This window comes from Procambarus clarkii, chromosome 64 (assembly GCF_040958095.1).
Source record: "Procambarus clarkii isolate CNS0578487 chromosome 64, FALCON_Pclarkii_2.0, whole genome shotgun sequence".
In the NCBI taxonomy this organism is placed as follows: domain Eukaryota; kingdom Metazoa; phylum Arthropoda; class Malacostraca; order Decapoda; family Cambaridae; genus Procambarus; species Procambarus clarkii.
In genome coordinates this window covers 24,103,163-24,122,723 of record NC_091213.1, presented here as the reverse complement: position 1 = coordinate 24,122,723, position 19,561 = coordinate 24,103,163, and the positions used below count along the sequence as shown (strand labels likewise).

Sequence of the window (19,561 nt, the reverse complement as noted above, 5' to 3'; positions counted from 1 at the left end):
CCCCCCCCCAATGTAAACGGTTTACAAAGGTTATAGAGGATACCATAAGTAATCCAATCACTGGAAAGTGTCAACTTTATCGCTATGAACTCCAGGTTACCTCTGGTAAGTTGGGGAATTGGAGTACTGAACTGGAAGCCCACTCCTGGACCAACACTTCCGGGTTACTTATGCCCGTGCCACCTCTTGGGTGGCTTAATCTACAGCAGTCACCTGGACCAAGGGGGGGGGGGGCAAGCACCCCCTCTCCCTCTGCATCTGACCGGCCGGTTCTGCTCCCTGGCACCAAACATGAGTCGATCCCATGGCCACGTTTCCCAGAGCCCACAACTGTTCCTTTTTTTTTGCAGGGATATTCCTGCGCGGGCCCTAAGCCTCTGGCTGGCCCACTACGCGGGCCCTAAGCCTCTGGCTGGCCCACTGTGCGGGCACTAAGCCTCTGGCTGGCCCACTGCGCGGGCCCTAAGCCTCTGGCTGGCCCACTGTGCGGGCACTAAGCCTCTGGCTGGCCCACTGCGCAGGCCCTAAGCCTCTGGCTGGCCCACTGCGCGGGCCCTAAGCCTCTGGCTGGCCCACTGTGCGGGCACTGAGCCTCTGGCTGGCCCACTACGCGGGCACTAAGCCTCTGGCTGGCCCACTGTGCGGGCCCTAAGCCTCTGGCTGGCCCACTGTGCGGGCACTAAGCCTCTGGCTGGCCCACTGTGCGGGCCCTAAGCCTCTGGCTGGCCCACTGTGCGGGCACTAAGCCTCTGGCTGGCCCACTACGCGGGCACTAAGCCTCTGGCTGGCCCACTGTGCGGGCCCTAAGCCTCTGGCTGGCCCACTGCGCGGGCCCTAAGCCTCTGGCTGGCCCACTGTGCGGGCACTAAGCCTCTGGCTGGCCCACTGTGCGGGCACTAAGCCTCTGGCTGGCCCACTGTGCGGGCCCTAAGCCTCTGGCTGGCCCACTGTGCGGGCACTAAGCCTCTGGCTGGCCCACTGTGCGGGCACTAAGCCTCTGGCTGGCCCACTGTGCGGGCCCTAAGCCTCTGGCTGGCCCACTGTGCGGGCACTAAGCCTCTGGCTGGCCCACTGTGCGGGCCCTAAGCCTCTGGCTGGCCCACTGCGCGGGCCCTAAGCCTCTGGCTGGCCCACTGTGCGGGCCCTAAGCCTCTGGCTGGCCCACTGTGCGGGCGCTAAGCCTCTGGCTGGCCCACTGTGCGGGCACTAAGCCTCTGGCTGGCCCACTGTGCGGGCCCTAAGCCTCTGGCTGGCCCACTGTGCGGGCACTAAGCCTCTGGCTGGCCCACTGTGCGGGCCCTAAGCCTCTGGCTGGCCCACTGTGCGGGCCCTAAGCCTCTGGCTGGCCCACTGTGCGGGCCCTAAGCCTCTGGCTGGCCCACTGTGCGGGCCCTAAGCCTCTGGCTGGCCCACTGTGCGGGCCCTAAGCCTCTGGCTGGCCCACTGTGCGGGCACTAAGCCTCTGGCTGGCCCACTGTGCGGGCCCTAAGCCTCTGGCTGGCCCACTACGCGGGCACTAAGCCTCTGGCTGGCCCACTGTGCGGGCACTAAGCCTCTGGCTGGCCCACTACGCGGGCACTAAGCCTCTGGCTGGCCCACTGTGCGGGCACTAAGCCTCTGGCTGGCCCACTGTGCGGGCACTAAGCCTCTGGCTGGCCCACTGTGCGGGCACTAAGCCTCTGGCTGGCCCACTGCGCGGGCCCTAAGCCTCTGGCTGGCCCACTAAGTGTTGCTTGTTTCTGTTTTACTTGGGCGGAGTATGAGTATTTAAGACTCGTAAGGTCGCTTCAGGAAGATTTTGTCCCATGTGTTTAACAACTTCTTATCTTAGTGAAGCAGAAACAAGCAACACTTAGTGGGCCAGTCAGAGGGTTAGGGTCCGCGCAGGAATATCCCTGAAAAAAAAAATAATTCCGCTCTGTTGAATCTAAGTTAGAACCTTAACGGGTTTGTAACTGTGCACTGTGTTAGATAATGTTCCAGTGGTCTGTTGTGGTTGTAACTGTGCACTGTGTTAGATAATGTTCCAGTGATCTGTTGTGGTTGTAACTGTGCACTGTGTTAGATAATGTTCCAGTGATCTGTTGTGGTTGTAACTGTGCACTGTGTTAGATAATGTTCCAGTGATCTGTTGTGGTTGTAACTGTGCACTGTGTTAGATAATGTTCCAGTGATCTGTTGTGGTTGTAACTGTGCACTGTGTTAGATAATGTTCCAGTGATCTGTTGTGGTTGTAACTGTGCACTGTGTTAGATAATGTTCCAGTGATCTGTTGTGGTTGTAACTGTGCACTGTGTTAGATAACTGTGCACTGTGTCAGATAACGTTCCAGTAGTCTGTTGTTGTTGTAACTGTGCACTGTGTCAGATAACGTTCCAGTAGTCTGTTGTTGTTGTAACTGTGCACTGTGTCAGATAACGTTCCAGAGGTCTGTTGTGGTTGCAACTGTGCACTGTGTCAGATAATGTTCCAGTGGTCTGTCGGGCATTTCTCCATAGTCTTGACATTTCCTCTCATCTTCCGGAACCTGTAAGCCTATTTCCCATGCACATGGGTATCCAAGCCTGATGCGATGTAAGTGTACTTCTGTTGCTTCTACTGCTCCCTTTCATCAAACTAAGTGGTTCGTAGTTGGTTGAATTCTTGTACCAACCCCGAGCCCACAACTGAAGGTTCCAAACCGGATAGAAAGTTGCGAAGCTCCGACGTTCTCTTGAAGAGGGAATATGCATGCCATGATACCAATGTGTTCCGCTGGTGTGGCTGCCGGTATTAATGAAACACAGTGACTACAATGTCAATCACCACCACCCAAACCCGTTCGTGTACGAACGTGTGGTACGCGAACGGGTTTGTACCGTAAAAGTACGTGTGTTACTTTTCTTAAAAAGTAAGAAAAGAATGGGAGAGAATATATTGCATTTCTAGCGCTTTATCTTTAATTGTATTTTTCGACAATTTTTGTGTTGACAAATATTTTGTCTTGATGGAAGGTTTACTAACCATAGAGCAGAGGGCCTGGGCGACCTTGATGGGGTTGCCCCTCTCGGTGTGGGCGAGGCCTGACCGCTCCAGCAGGAGGCAGACGACGGGCAAGACGCAGTCGTCGAACTGACCGTAGACCCAAGGGCGCCCGTGTGTGTAGCGGGAGCCCCCACGGTACACCTTCCCGCTCTCCGTCAGCACATACTCCGTCCTCTGGGCCTCGTTCTCCAGGTAGACTGCGTCATCTGGTGGTGGTGAGGGAGAGTGGTGGTGAAGGGGGAGTGGTGGTGAGGGAGAGTGGTGGTGGTGGTGAGGGAGAGTGGTGGTGAAGGGGGAGTGGTGGTGAGGGAGAGTGGTGGTGGGGGAGAGAGGTGGTGAAGGGGGAGTGGTGGTGAGGGAGAGTGGTGGTGGGGGAGAGTGGTGGTGAAGGGGGAGTGGTGGTGAGAGAGAGTGGTGGTGAAGGGACAATTAGATAAAGACAAGATCTAAGACCACTGACCTCTGGAGAGGTACTTCAAGACCACTGACCTCTGGAGAGGCACTTCAAGACCACTGACCTCTGGGGAGGTGCTTCAAGACCACTGACCTCTGGAGAGGTACTTCAAGACCACTGACCTCTGGAGAGGTACTTCAAGACCACTGACCTCTGGGGAGGAACTTCAAGACCACTGACCTCTGGAGAGGTACTTCAAGACCACTGACCTCTGGAGAGGTACTTCAAGACCACTGACCTCTGGGGAGGTACTTCAAGACCACTAATCTCTGGGGGAGGTGCTTCAAGACCACTGACCTCTGGGGAGGTACTTCAAGACCACTGACCTCTGGGGGAGGTGCTTCAAGACCACTGACCTCTGGGGAGGTCCTTCAAGACCACTAATCTCTGGGCGAGGTACTTCAAGACCACTGACCTCTGGGGAGGTACTTCAAGACCACTGACCTCTGGGGAGGTACTTCAAGACCACTGACCTCTGGAGAGGTACTTCAAGACCACTGACCTCTGGGGAGGTACTTCAAGACCACTGACCTCTGGGGAGGTGCTTCAAGACCACTGACCTCTGGGGAGGTACTTCAAGACCACTGACCTCTGGGGAGGAACTTCAAGACCACTGACCTCTGGGGAGGTACTTCAAGACCACTGACCTCTGGGGAGGTACTTCAAGACCACTGACCTCTGGGGAGGTACTTCAAGACCACTGACCTCTGGGGAGGTGCTTCAAGACCACTAATCTCTGGGGGAGGTACTTCAAGACCACTGACCTCTGGGGAGGTACTTCAAGACCACTGACCTCTGGCGAGGTACTTCAAGACCACTGACCTCTGGAGAGGTACTTCAAGACCACTGACCTCTGGAGAGGTACTTCAAGACCACTGACCTCTGGAGAGGTACTTCAAGACCACTGACCTCTGGAGAGGTACTTCAAGACCACTGACCTCTGGAGAGGTACTTCAAGACCACTGACCTCTGGCGAGGTACTTCAAGACCACTGACCTCTGGAGAGGTACTTCAAGACCACTGACCTCTGGGGAAGTACTTCAAGACCACTGACCTCTGGCGAGGTACTTCAAGACCACTGACCTCTGGAGAGGTACTTCAAGACCACTGACCTCTGGAGAGGTACTTCAAGACCACTGACCTCTGGAGAGGTACTTCAAGACCGACTGACCTCTGGAGAGGTACTTCAAGACCACTGACCTCTGGAGAGGTACTTCAAGACCACTGACCTCTGGAGAGGTACTTCAAGACCACTGACCTCTGGGAGAGGTACTTCAAGACCACTGACCTCTGGAGAGGCACTTCAAGACCACTGACCTCTGGGGAAGGTACTTCAAGACCACTGACCTCTGGAGAAGGGGTTAAAGATGACGAAGACATCCTCTGGGGCTCGGTACTGGATCCTGTTCTTCGGGTAGTTCTTGGTGGCCGTCTCCACCACACAGCGCCACACTCCCACCTGACACGTCACTGGGATGTGTACCTGTAGGGAGGTCATGGGTCAGGCCAGGTCACAACAGGTCACAACAAGTCCCCACAGGTCACAACAGGTCACAACAGGTCACCACAGGTCACAATAGGTCACCACAGGTCACAACAGGTCACCACAAGTCACCACAGGTCACCACAGGTCACCATAGGTCACAACAGGTCACCGCAAGTCACCACAGGTTTTTGGCTGTTTGGTCCCGTGTCTCAGTTGTCAATCAACCCCCCGTCCTTCATTACCGACAAAACCACTCCTCTCCCTTCCCTTTCTTTAATACATTGTAGTCTTGGGGAAATGCTGAATTCGTTATAGTTCACTCAAAAGAAATTGTCAGGTGCGCTGTTACATCCGGGTCTCTTGTGAACGTTCACCAAGTTTGATTACTTTATTTGTAATCCCATCGACGTTTGAGTACTTTACTTTCAGGTTAAATTTCATATGAGCGGCCTCACTCTCATCCTTCCCCTGGTGTAGGAGGCACAGTGGTTGATATTCCATGGTGAGGGGGAGACAATGGTGAGTGTGAGGCATCAGGTGGAGGGGAGGAACGTGGAGGGTGTTAAGGTGGGGTGCGGGTAGGGGTTAGTTGTTGTAGGGGGTTATTAATTCTTATAATTTCACGCGGGAAGGCAAGGGGGGATTTTGGATTGAGGACAGGGCGGGCCAGGGGTATGGGGCAGGGAGGTGGGGTTTTGGAGGTGAGGTATTGGAGGTGGGGTTTTGGAGGTGGGGTCTTGGGGTTGGGGTCTTATAGGTGGGATAGGGAGGAAGAGAAAGGGCATGAGAAGGGAACACTCAATATGGGATGGTTGGACGGGGTGGTGTTCTGGATAGGAAGATTACTGGCGAGATGGATGGTGGGTGGTTCATCACTGGCCTGTGGTTGGTGGGTTCATCACTGGCCTGTGGTTGGTGGGTTCCACACTGGCCTGTGGTTGGTGGGTTCCACACTCACTCTAAAGTTACTGAGTTGAGGACTGTGATTCTTCCATTTCCTTGCCTCTCCCTGCACCTCTTCCCTCCCTCTCCCTGCTCCTCTTCCCTCCCTCTCCCTGCACCTCTTCCCTCCCTCTCCCTGCTCCTCTTCCCTCCCTCTCCCTGCACCTCTTCCCTCCCTCTCCCTGCTCCTCTTCCCTCATAAGGTACTTATGCAGGAAACATTTCTCTATTGTTACATGCTGAAGTTTTATCGTGGATAAGATTACCGCTTTTGTGGTCTCGTTTGTGAACACTGTCCTTATCTATTGGTTCATTTCCTTTTTGTAAAAACCCAACCTTAAAAATGTTTCTGCATTACTTTCCGCTCCTTCCACCTGTATCCCCACCAGGATCTGTGTCACAGTCACTCTGTCCACCTGTATCACCACCAGGATCTGTGTTACAGTCACTCTGTCCACCTGTATCCCCACCAGGATCTGTGACACAGTCACTCTGTCCACCTGTATCACCACCAGGATCTGTGTCACAGTCACTCTGTCCACCTGTATCACCACCAGGATCTGTGTCACAGTCACTCTGTCCACCTGTATCACCACCAGGATCTGTGTCACAGTCACTCTGTCCACCTGTATCCCCACCAGGATCTGTGTCACAGTCACTCTGTCCACCTGTATCACCACCAGGATCTGTGTCACAGTCACTCTGTCCACCTGTATCCCCACCAGGATCTGTGTCACAGTCACTCTGTCCACCTGTATCACCACCAGGATCTGTGTCACAGTCACTCTGTCCACCTGTATCACCACCAGGATCTGTGTCACAGTCACTCTGTCCACCTGTATCACCACCAGGATCTGTGTCACAGTCACTCTGTCCACCTGTATCCCCACCAGGATCTGTGTCACAGTCACGCTGTCCACCTGTATCACCACCAGGATCTGTGTCACAGTCACTCTGTCCACCTGTATCACCACCAGGATCTGTGTCACAGTCACTCTGTCCACCTGTATCACCACCAGGATCTGTGACACAGTCACTCTGTCCACCTGTATCACCATCAGGATCTGTGACACAGTCACTCTGTCCACCTGTATCCCCACCAGGATCTGTGTCACAGTCACTCTGTCCACCTGTATCACCACCAGGATCTGTGTTACAGTCACTCTGTCCACCTGTATCACCACCAGGATCTGTGTCACAGTCACTCTGTCCACCTGTATCACCACCAGGATCTGTGTCACAGTCACTCTGTCCACCTGTATCACCACCAGGATCTGTGTCACAGTCACTCTGTCCACCTGTATCACCACCAGGATCTGTGTCACAGTCACTCTGTCCACCTGTATCACCACCAGGATCTGTGTCACAGTCACTCTGTCCACCTGTATCACCACCAGGATCTGTGTCAAGTCACTCTGTCCACCTATATCACCACCAGGATCTGTGTCACAGTCACTCTGTCCACCTGTATCACCACCAGGATCTGTGACACAGTCACTCTGTCCACCTGTATCACCACCAGGATCTGTGTCACAGTCACTCTGTCCACCTGTATCACCACCAGGATCTGTGTCACAGTCACTCTGTCCACCTGTATCACCATCAGGATCTGTGTCACAGTCACTCTGTCCACCTGTATCACCACCAGGATCTGTGTCAAGTCACTCTGTCCACCTGTATCACCACCAGGATCTGTGTCAAGTCACTCTGTCCACCTGTATCACCACCAGGATCTGTGTCAAGTCACTCTGTCCACCTGTATCCCCACCAGGATCTGTGTCAAGTCACTCTGTCCACCTGTATCACCACCAGGATCTGTGTCAAGTCACTCTGTCCACCTGTATCACCACCAGGATCTGTGGCACAGTCACTCTGTCTTTCTCTATTCACAAGTGGAGCCGTCATGTTCCTTGGCTCTTAACACTATCACAACTCTCTTCATTTCCACCAACTTGTTGTTTTGTGAGTGGCATGTTGTGTAAGGCAAGGTGAGTGGCGTGTTGTGTAAGGCAAGGTGAGTGGCATGTTGTGTAAGGCAAGGTGAGTGGCGTGTTGTGTAAGGCAAGGTGAGTGGCATGTTGTGTAAGGCAAGGTGAGTGGCGTGTTGTGTAAGGCAAGGTGAGTGGCATGTTGTGTAAGGCAAGGTGAGTGGCGTGTTGTGTAAGGCAAGGTGAGTGGCATGTTGTGTAAGGCAAGGTGAGTGGCGTGTTGTGTAAGGCAAGGTGAGTGGCGTGTTGTGTAAGGCAAGGTGAGTGGCGTGTTGTGTAAGGCAAGGTGAGTGGCGTGTTGTGTAAGGCAAGGTGAGTGGCGTGTTGTGTAAGGCAAGGTGAGTGGCGTGTTGTGTAAGGCAAGGTGAGTGGCATGTTGTGTAAGGCAAGGTGAGTGGCGTGTTGTGTAAGGCAAGGTGAGTGGCGTGTTGTGTAAGGCAAGGTGAGTGGCGTGTACTTTCATGCAGTGTGAGTGTGTCGTCCTCCCCTCACTACTGTCCTCCCCCCTTGTGCCCACCTGCAGTGTGAGTGTGTTGTCCTCCCCTCACTACTCTCTTCCCCCCACCTCCCCCCTTGTGCCCACCTGCAGTGTGAGGGTGTTGTCCTCCCCTCACTACTGTCCTCCCCCCACCTCCCCCCTTGTGCCTACCTGCAGTGTGAGGGTGTTGTCCTCCCCTCACTACTGTCCTCCCCCCACCTCCCCCCTTGTGCCTACCTGCAGTGTGAGGGTGTTGTCCTCCCCTCACTACTGTCCTCCCCCCACCTCCCCCCTTGTGCCCACCTGCAGTGTGAGGGTGTTGTCCTCCCCTCACTACTGTCCTCCCCCCACCTCCCCCCTTGTGCCTACCTGCAGTGTGAGGGTGTTGTCCTCCCCTCACTACTGTCCTCCCCCCACCTCCCCCCTTGTGCCTACCTGCAGTGTGAGGGTGTTGTCCTCCCCTCACTACTGTCCTCCCCCCTTGTGCCCACCTGCAGTGTGAGGGTGTTGTCCTCCCCTCACTACTGTCCTCCCCCCACCTCCCCCCTTGTGCCCACCTGCAGTGTGAGGGTGTTGTCCTCCCCTCACTACTGTCCTCCCCCCTTGTGCCCACCTGCAGTGTGAGGGTGTTGTCCTCCCCTCACTACTCTCTTCCCCCCACCTCCCCCCTTGTGCCTACCTGCAGTGTGAGGGTGTCGTCCTCCCCTCACTACTGTCCTCCCCCCTTGTGCCTACCTGCAGTGTGAGGGTGTTGTCCTCCCCTCACTACTGTCCTCCCCCCTTGTGCCCACCTGCAGTGTGAGGGTGTTGTCCTCCCCTCACTACTGTCCTCCCCCCTTGTGCCCACCTGGAGTGTGAGGGTGTGGCCCTCTTGAGCCTGGATGCGGACGTCCCACTTCTGAGGGGTGCGGGTGAACTCCTTCTGGATGGTGACCGGGAGCACCACCCTCGTCCTCTTGGGCACGGAAGGTTGGGGCCCGAAGTAGAAGTTGAGGTACAGCTGGTCCCGCGTGCAGTCGAACTCCCTCTCCCGCGTCACCTGTTGAACGACCAGACGGGCATGTTAACTCTTGGTCCACCTGTTAACTCTTGGTCTACCTGTTAACTCTTGGTCCACCTGTTAACTCTTGGTCCACCTGTTAACTCTTGGTCTACCTGTTAACTCTTGGTCTACCTGTTAACTCTTGGTCCACCTGTTAACTCTTGGTCCACCTGTTAACTCTTGGTGTGGAGAGAAATTTAATTTGAAATATCAAGTGCCTGAGAGAAATATTAAGTGCTGCAGTTGTGCTATTGATGGGAAGAGGCGTTTTAGATGGTAGGAACACGTGTAGAGAGAGCAGAGGAAGAGGGAGATATCACAGCATGACAGAAAAAAAAGTTGGCATAGAGGACCATTTTTGTTTAAAAGATTATGTTAAGCTATTGGGATCTTGCACTGATGTGATGCCACCATGGCGAGGCCTCAGAGTGTGATACTTGCTGGCCCAGTGTTACGAAGTGGAGATTTTGTTTGCAGGGATATTCCTGCGCGGGCCCTAAGCCTCTGGCTGGCCCACTGTGCGGGCCCTAAGCCTCTGGCTGGCCCACTGTGCGGGCCCTAAGCCTCTGGCTGGCCCACTGCGCGGGCCCTAAGCCTCTGGCTGGCCCACTGTGCGGGCCCTAAGCCTCTGGCTGGCCCACTGTGCGGGCCCTAAGCCTCTGGCTGGCCCACTGTGCGGGCCCTAAGCCTCTGGCTGGCCCACTGTGCGGGCCCTAAGCCTCTGGCTGGCCCACTGTGCGGGCCCTAAGCCTCTGGCTGGCCCACTGCGCGGGCCCTAAGCCTCTGGCTGGCCCACTGTGCGGGCCCTAAGCCTCTGGCTGGCCCACTGTGCGAGCCCTAAGCCTCTGGCTGGCCCACTGCGCGGGCCCTAAGCCTCTGGCTGGCCCACTGTGCGGGCCCTAAGCCTCTGGCTGGCCCACTGTGCGGGCCCTAAGCCTCTGGCTGGCCCACTGTGCGAGCCCTAAGCCTCTGGCTGGCCCACTGTGCGAGCCCTAAGCCTCTGGCTGGCCCACTGTGCGGGCCCTAAGCCTCTGGCTGGCCCACTGTGCGGGCCCTAAGCCTCTGGCTGGCCCACTGTGCGGGCCCTAAGCCTCTGGCTGGCCCACTGTGCGGGCACTAAGCCTCTGGCTGGCCCACTGCCCGAGCCCTAAGCCTCTGGCTGGCCCACTGCCCGAGCCCTAAGCCTCTGGCTGGCCCACTGTGCGGGCCCTAAGCCTCTGGCTGGCCCACTGTGCGGGCCCTAAGCCTCTGGCTGGCCCACTGTGCGGGCCCTAAGCCTCTGGCTGGCCCACTGTGCGGGCCCTAAGCCTCTGGCTGGCCCACTGTGCGGGCACTAAGCCTCTGGCTGGCCCACTGTGCGGGCCCTAAGCCTCTGGCTGGCCCACTAAGTGTTGCTTGTTTCTGTTTTACTTGGGCGGAGTATGAGTATTTATGACTCGTATGGTCGCTTCAGTAAGATTTTGCCCCATGTGTTTAACAACTTCTTCTGCTCTGTTGAATCTAAGTTGGAACCTTAATGGGTTTGTAACTGTGCACTGTGTTAGATAATGTTCCAGTGGTCTGTTGTGGCTGTAACTGTGCACTGTGTTAGATAATGTTCCAGTGATCTGTTGTGGTTGTAACTGTGCACTGTGTTAGATAATGTTCCAGTGGTCTGTTGTGGTTGTAACTGTGCACTGTGTTAGATAATGTTCCAGTGATCTGTTGTGGTTGTAACTGTGCACTGTGTTAGATAATGTTCCAGTGATCTGTTGTGGTTGTAACTGTGCACTGTGTTAGATAATGTTCCAGTGATCTGTTGTGGTTGTAACTGTGCACTGTGTTAGATAATGTTCCAGTGGTCTGTCGGGCATTTCGCCACAGTGGAGATAATTATTCTCTTGTCTCAGTGGCTCTGACCAGGGACTTCTTCCACAGTATTAACAAGCCTCATTAGCCTTATGTTGTGAAGTTGTGTAAGATGTTAGTCCAAACTTTAGCACTGACATGTTCACTGGCGACCAGTCGGTGAACCTCCCTCTCCTATATTCCCTCTCATCTCCCCCCACTCTTCCTCCTTCTCCTAGAACCCTCCCTTGCTCCTTGACCATCATGAAGTAGCTGGAGGTTTAAGTCGAGTAGCACTCCAAGTAGGAGCAGCACCTTACCAGGGAGAGGTGGAAGGCTTGTCCCCTGCGGAGGACCGGGGTGGAACGGTCGAGGTCCTGAACCAGGTCGTACTGGAAGGTCCGGTGGTCTTTGGCGTTCTCTTGAGGTCGGAAGTCGACGTAATCCACTTTCAGGATGTCAGCTGGGGCGCCAGTGTGGTGGCCTGGGGGAGGGGAAAGTTAGTGGTATGGTTGCTGGCGGGGAATAATGGGGTGAGTATGGTTGCTGGCGGGGAATAATGGGGTGAGTATGGTTGCTGGCGGGATGAAAGTGAATGCCTGTTAGGGAGATGATAAGGTTTCCGGAAAATAACTAATTTATATCTATCGTTTCGAGTTCTTTTTGTGTTGATATATTTAAAACCTTGTTTAACTACCCATTCATCCATCTATTTACCTCAGTCTTGTCACCCATTGCTCGTTGTCTTTCTATAGCATGCAAGTTAAGCCTTCATAATCTCTCAGCATACAGAAGGTTTCTAATTCCCAGACTTACCATTGCCAGTCTTCCCTGTACGCATTCATTTCATGTTCTTTCTATAATCCAGACATGAACACTAAGCTTCGTGATCTATATGGAGCCTAGTATGAACAAGATCAAGCTGAAGAACATCATTAGATGTGTTCCTTGTATATCTTATAGATATAATTGTCAATATCTTGTTTTGATTAATTCCATAAAGCAAATGCATTGATGTTCTTGGCTTAAGATTGCTATTAATGACGACTCATTGGTGTCTTCCGCATTCAAACTTCGCAATTGCAACATTGTTTAGCTGATATTTGGGAGCGCTATTGTTATTACCTGAGCTCGTACTCTACATTTTGAGCATTAACTCGTATCTGCCAATATTTTTGCACCACTTAAAAGCCTCTCTAAATTGTCTTGAAGCGATTTTGTCTTGTTCTGAACTGATTCCCAGCCCTGTTGTTGTGTTGCCAGCAAGTCTTAAAATGTTGCTGTTCAATCCTGTATATAAATCGTTTTAATGTATGGTAAACAGCACAGGTCCCAGGGTAGACCCCGGAGCACTCCACCTAATACAGTCTTCCACTCGGACTTAAGTCTGTTTATGCTAAGTCATTGTTGTCTCTGAAATACTCTAGCTGTAATCCTACTTAAGGTATCTCCTTCACCCAGTGCCACGGGCCTCTAACTTTTAGTGAGTTTGGTGAGGCATAGTATCAAAGGCTATGTTAAAGTCAATACATAAAATGTCGAAGTCCTTCCTGTTGTGACCTGCTTGAAATGTACTAGACACAAATGACTGCTAATTTGTTGAAGGCGAGCGACCCTTCATAATCCTGAATTGTGAAGCCTTTATCAACCCATCTTCTTTCAAAGGAAACGAATGGCTTTTGAGATTTTCCATTCAAGTAATTTTCGTACAATAGACTTTAGGCTAACTAGACGATAGTTCGACGCAAGTCATCTATCGCCCTTCTTAAAAATGGGCACCACATTAGCAACCCTCCACGACTCAGGTCATTTATTACACACATGCAAGTCGAGGCCTCACTAAGCCTCTTTTTTACATTCATAAAGTTGTGGTAAAGACTTGGTCGGGCCCGGGGACTTGCTTGATATATCTGGGGGAACCATTTAGGATTTGTCTATAATACAAATGACAAAATACGTAACATTAATGTGGCCTTTGCCCCTTGCTTCCTCGTATTACAGAAGTTGGAATTTGAAACGGCCTCATGTTGGGCCATGTTTTGGTCACATAATGTTACTTCACGGACACTTCCTGCCGCTCAGACCTACTCCTCAACACCTGCAATATTGAATATTATAATCACTCACACATCATAGTAACATGTCCGGAGTTTAGGGATGATCGGAAATGTTGCTAACCCACTGTACCTGTGCTCATAGTGTCCTTCAGTCACATCCTCAGTCATTCTGACTCCGTTGATATCGCCCATGTTATGACTTACTGATATCCTGAACGATATCTTGGGACTCTTGAGTACTGTGTACCATAGACGGGGGTCGTCAGCCACCCCGCCGGACCGTCGTCGACAGCCCCTCCTTACTTTCTCTAGGGGGACTAGACCCCACATAAGGTCCTTCCCCCCCCCCCTTATACTCTGGCGGGCTTCTCCCTAGACCCCACCTTACTCTAGTCACCTTATTCTGCCCGTGACCCATTACTTACTGTGGGAGGCGGGGTCTGCTTGGCTAGACCCAGTACTTACTGTGGGAGGCGGGGTCTGCTGGGCTAGACCCAGTACTTACTGTGGGGGCGGGTTCTGCTGGGCTAGACCCAGTACTTACTGTGGGGGCGGGTTCTGCTGGGCTAGACCCAGTACTTACTGTGGGGGCGGGTTCTGCTGGGCTAGACCCAGTACTTACTGTGGGGGCGGGTTCTGCTGGGCTAGACCCAGTACTTACTGTGGGAGGCGGGGTCTGCTTGGCTAGACCCAGTACTTACTGTGGGGGCGGGTTCTGCTGGGCTAGACCCAGTACTTACTGTGGGGGCGGGTTCTGCTGGGCTAGACCCAGTACTTACTGTGGGGGCGGGGTCTGCTGGGCTAGACCCAGTACTTACTGTGGGGGCGGGTTCTGCTGGGCTAGACCCAGTACTTACTGTGGGAGGCGGGGTTCTGCTGGGCTAGACCCAGTACTTACTGTGGGAGGCGGGGTCTGCTTGGCTAGACCCAGTACTTACTGTGGGAGGCGGGGTCTGCTGGGCTAGACCCAGTACTTACTGTGGGGGCGGGTTCTGCTGGGCTAGACCCAGTACTTACTGTGGGAGGCGGGGTCTGCTTGGCTAGACCCAGTACTTACTGTGGGAGGCGGGGTCTGCTTGGCTAGACCCAGTACTTACTGTGGGGGCGGGTTCTGCTGGGCTAGACCCAGTACTTACTGTGGGGGCGGGTTCTGCTGGGCTAGACCCAGTACTTACTGTGGGAGGCGGGGTTCTGCTGGGCTAGACCCAGTACTTACTGTGGGGGGCGAGGTTCTGGGCGGGGTCTGCTGGCTAGACCCAGTACTTACTGTGGGAGGCGAGGTTCTGGGCGGGGTCTGCTGGCTAGACCCAGTACTTACTGTGGGGGCGGGTTCTGCTGGGCTAGACCCAGTACTTACTGTGGGGGGCGGGGTTCTGGGCGGGTTCTGCTGGGCTAGACTCATTACTTACTGTTGGGGGCGGGGTTCTGGGCGGGGTCTGCGGGCGTCTCGCTGTAGTGGCGGCGCCAGAGGTCGTAGCAGGCGCGCATGGCCACCTGGTGGGCGTGGTATCTCTCACGTCCTCCTCCATACCCCCACTCGTCCTCGTACTCGTGCTCCTGAAGGCAGCGTGTAGGGGTGAGTGTGTGTACTCGCCTAGTTGTGCTTGCGGGGTTGAGCTCTGGCTCTTTGGACCCGCCTCTCAACTGTCTGCAGGTCGACCTCTCCATTTCTCTTCTTCCCATCTTGGGTCAATCGTTTCCCAATCAGTTTAGCCATGGTTGAAGTCTCTCATTTCTACCCGAGTGCTCAATATGTTCAGCTTTGAGTTCATACATATGATGATGTGTCCTTAAGTGGAGATACAGTGAGGGGGGGGGGCAAGAAGGAGGGACCTACCACCGAAGGGGGGACCTACCACCGAAGGGGGGGACCTACCACCGAAGGGGGGACCTACCACCGAAGGGGGGACCTACCACCGAAGGGGGGACCTACCACCGAAGGGGGGACCTACCACCGAAGGGGGGGGACCTACCACCGAAGGGGGGGACCTACCACCGAAGGGGGGACCTACCACCGAAGGGGGGACCTACCACCGAAGGGGGGACCTACCACCGAAGGGGGGGACCTACCACCGAAGGGGGGGACCTACCACCGAAGGGGGGACCTACCACCGAAGGGGGGGACCTACCACCGAAGGGGGGACCTACCACCGAAGGGGGGACCTACCACCGAAGGGGGGACCTACCACCGAAGGGGGGACCTACCACCGAAGGGGGGACCTACCACCGAAGGGGGGACCTACCACCGAAGGGGGGACCTACCACCGAAGGGGGGACCTACCACCGAAGGGGGGACCTACCACCGAAGGGGGGACCTACCACCGAAGGGGGGACCTACCACCGAAGGGGGGACTATAATAAAGGTAGACTACAGTGAAAGGGATGTTGCTCTGAGAGTGTGCAGGAGAGTGCTTGACACAGCGCGCGAAGAGAGCAAGGTTATCCTGCTGGCATGACAGTGGGTGGGCTGCCAGCACTCCTTCTCAATGAAGAGAACTCATATATGTATGGGCGGGTATGAGGGTCGTGGGGGTGTATACTCACATATATGGGTGGGTACGAGGGTCGTGGGTGGGTATACTCACATATATGGGCGGGTATAAGGGTCATAGGCGGGTATATTCACATATATGGGCGGGTATACTCACATGTATGGGCGGGTATGAAGATCGTGGGCGGGTATACTCACATGTATGGGTGGGTATGAGGATCATGGACGGGTATACTCACATGTAAGGGTGGGTATGAGAGTCGTGGGTGGGTATACTCACATGTATCGGCGGGTATACTCACATGTATGGGCGGGTATGAGGGTCGTGGGTGGGTATACTCACATGTATGTACGGGTATGAGGGTCATGGGTGGATATACTCGCATGTATGGGCGGGTATGAGAATCGTGGGCGGGTATACTCACATGTATGGGTGGGTATGAGGGTCGTGGGCGGGTATACTCACATGTATGGGCGGGTATGCGGGTCGTGGGCGGGTATACCTACATGTATGTGCGGGTATGAGGGTCGTAGGTGGGTATACTCACATGTATGGGCGGGTATGAGGGTCGTGGGCGGGTATACTCACATGTATGGGCGGGTTTGAGGGTCGTGGGTGGATATACTCACATGTATGGGTGGGTATGAGGGTCGTGGGCGGGTATACTCACATGTATGGGCGGGTATGAGGGTCGTGGGTGGATATACTCACATGTATGGGCGGGTATGAGAGTCGTGGGCGGGTATACTCACATGTATGGGCGGGTATGAGGGTCGTGGGCGGGTATACTCACATGTATGAGTGGGTATGAGGGTCGTGGGCGGGTATACTCACATGTATGGGTGGGTTTGAGGGTCGTGGGCGGGTATACTCACATGTATGGGCGGGTATGAGGGTCGTGGGTGGATATACTCACATGTATGGGCGGGTATGAGGGTCGTGGGTGGGTATACTCACATGTATGGGCGGGTATGAGGGCCGTGGGCGTGAGAAAGGAGGGACGGGCGGCGGCATTTGCTGCTGTTGCTGCTGCAACTGCTGCTGCTCCCTGGACTTGCTGCTGAGCGGGTGCATCCTGCAGTGGGTGAAGACTCGTGAGTCAGGTGAGGCTCACGCAACACAAGAAAGTCAATGTCTTACAACCACCGCTCAAACCAACTGTCAAACCTCCTTCCATCTTGAAGCTGTCAACACACCCATCCTCAAGTTGTGGTCGCAGCTTGCACCATCTTAGAATGAGAATGTGTTTCAAGCCTCATCAAAAACTTAATACCAGTTAAAATATATAATATTGAGCAGTCACACCGAGGGAAGATATTGAGCAGTCACACCGAGGGAAGATATTGAGCAGTCACACCGAGGGAAGATATTGAGCAGTCACACCGAGGGAAGATATTGAGCAGTCACACCGAGGGAAGATATTGAGCAGTCACACCGAGGGAAGATATTGAGCAGTCACACCGAGGGAAGATATTGAGCAGTCACACCGAGGGAAGATATTGAGCAGTCACACCGAGGGAAGATATTGAGCAGTCACACCGAGGGAAGATATTGAGCAGTCACACCGAGGGAAGATATTGAGCAGTCACACCGAGGGAAGATATTGAGCAGTCACACCGAGGGAAGATATTGAGCAGTCACACCGAGGGAAGATATTGAGCAGTCACACCGAGGGAAGATATTGAGCAGTCACACCGAGGGAAGATATTGAGCAGTCACACCGAGGGAAGATATTGAGCAGTCACACCGAGGGAAGATATTGAGCAGTCACACCGAGGGAAGATATTGAGCAGTCACACCGAGGGAAGATATTGAGCAGTCACACCGAGGGAAGATATTGAGCAGTCACACCGAGGGAAGATATTGAGCAGTCACACCGAGGGAAGATATCATCAGTTCGTTGTATGTTGCGTGGAAATACAGTGTTGATGATTGTTTAGTAAACTGTACTTTTTTACCGCAGGGATATTCCTGCGCGGGCCCTAAGCCTCTGGCTGGCCCACTGTGCGGGCCCTAAGCCTCTGGCTGGCCCACTGCGCGGGCCCTAAGCCTCTGGCTGGCCCACTGCGCGGGCCCTAAGCCTCTGGCTGGCCCACTGTGCGGGCACTAAGCCTCTGGCTGGCCCACTGCGCGGGCCCTAAGCCTCTGGCTGGCCCACAGAGCGGGCCCTAAGCCTCTGGCTGGCCCACTGCGCGGGCCCTAAGCCTCTGGCTGGCCCACAGAGCGGGCCCTAAGCCTCTGGCTGGCCCACTGCGCGGGCCCTAAGCCTCTGGCTGGCCCACTGCGCGGGCCCTAAGCCTCTGGCTGGCCCACAGAGCGGGCCCTAAGCCTCTGGCTGGCCCACTGCGCGGGCCCTAAGCCTCTGGCTGGCCCACAGAGCGGGCCCTAAGCCTCTGGCTGGCCCACTGCGCGGGCCCTAAGCCTCTGGCTGGCCCACAGAGCGGGCCCTAAGCCTCTGGCTGGCCCACAGAGCGGGCACTAAGCCTCTGGCTGGCCCACTGCGCGGGCCCTAAGCCTCTGGCTGGCCCACTGCGCGGGCCCTAAGCCTCTGGCTGGCCCACTGCGCGGGCCCTAAGCCTCTGGCTGGCCCACAGAGCGGGCCCTAAGCCTCTGGCTGGCCCACAGAGCGGGGCCTAAGCCTCTGGCTGGCCCACTGCGCGGGGCCTAAGCCTCTGGCTGGCCCACTGCGCGGGCCCTAAGCCTCTGGCTGGCCCACTGTACGGGCCCTAAGCCTCTGGCTGGCCCACTGCGCGAGCCCTAAGCCTCTGGCTGGCCCACTGTACGGGCCCTAAGCCTCTGGCTGGCCCACTGCGCGAGCCCTAAGCCTCTGGCTGGCCCACTGTGCGGGCCCTAAGCCTCTGGCTGGCCCACTGTACGGGCCCTAAGCCTCTGGCTGGCCCACTGTGCGGGCACTAAGCCTCTGGCTGGCCCACTGTGCGGGCCCTAAGCCTCTGGCTGGCCCACTGCGCGGGCCCTAAGCCTCTGGCTGGCCCACTGTGCGGGCCCTAAGCCTCTGGCTGGCCCACTGTGCGGGCCCTAAGCCTCTGGCTGGCCCACTAAGTGTTGCTTGTTTCTGTTTTACTTGGGCGGAGTATGAGTATTTATGACTCGTATGGTCGCTTCAGTAAGATTTTATCCCATGTGTTTAACAACTTCTGCTCTGTTGAATCTAAGTTGAAATCTTATCGGGTTTGTAACTGTGCACTATGTTAGATAATGTTCCAGTGGTCTGTTGTGTGTGTAACTGTGCACGGTGTTAAATAATGTTCTAGTGGTCTGTTGTGTGTGTAACTGTGCACTGTGTTAGATAATGTTCCAGTGGTCTGTTGTGGGTGTAACCGTGCACTGTGTTAGATAATGTTCCAGTGGTCTGTCGGACATTTCTCCACAGTGCTGACATTTCCTCTCATCTTCCGGAACCTGTAAGCCTATTTCCCATGCACATGGGTATCCAAGCCTGATGCGATGTAAGTGTACTTCTGTTGTTCTACTGCTCCCTTTCATCAAACTAAGTGGTTCGTAGTTGGTTGAATTCTTGTACCAACCCGCAGATCCTGATGTTGCAACTGCTGTGTTGTGGTCACTGTACATCAGCTGCATTGTTCTGTTTCTAATTACTTTCTCAATCTGTGATAGACTCTGTGGTATGTAAATGTCTACATTTCTCCTCTTAGTTGCAAGTTTTGCAGCTTCGTCTGCTATGTCATTTCCAATTATTCCCACATGACTTGGCCTACACTGTACTAACAGCGTCTACCCGTATTGCCCTTG

The 19,561-nt window shown here is 54.7% G+C and overlaps 1 protein-coding gene across 2 annotated transcripts in view; it reads right to left on the bottom strand.

The window, feature by feature from the left end:
• LOC123769026 (hemocyte protein-glutamine gamma-glutamyltransferase) overlaps nucleotides 1–19,561 on the bottom strand; it is a 37,152-nt gene that overhangs the window by 15,191 nt on the left and 2,400 nt on the right. For both annotated transcript variants that reach the window (XM_069309240.1, XM_069309241.1), the window contains exons 2-7: nucleotides 16,748–16,865; nucleotides 14,708–14,855; nucleotides 11,562–11,725; nucleotides 9,220–9,411; nucleotides 4,826–4,961; nucleotides 3,004–3,230 (exon numbers count right to left, since the gene is read on the bottom strand). In XM_069309240.1, coding sequence (XP_069165341.1) covers nucleotides 3,004–3,230; nucleotides 4,826–4,961; nucleotides 9,220–9,411; nucleotides 11,562–11,725; nucleotides 14,708–14,855; nucleotides 16,748–16,864 — 984 coding nt within the window. In that variant the 5' untranslated portion in view covers nucleotide 16,865. The remainder of the gene's footprint in view (nucleotides 1–3,003; nucleotides 3,231–4,825; nucleotides 4,962–9,219; nucleotides 9,412–11,561; nucleotides 11,726–14,707; nucleotides 14,856–16,747; nucleotides 16,866–19,561) is intronic.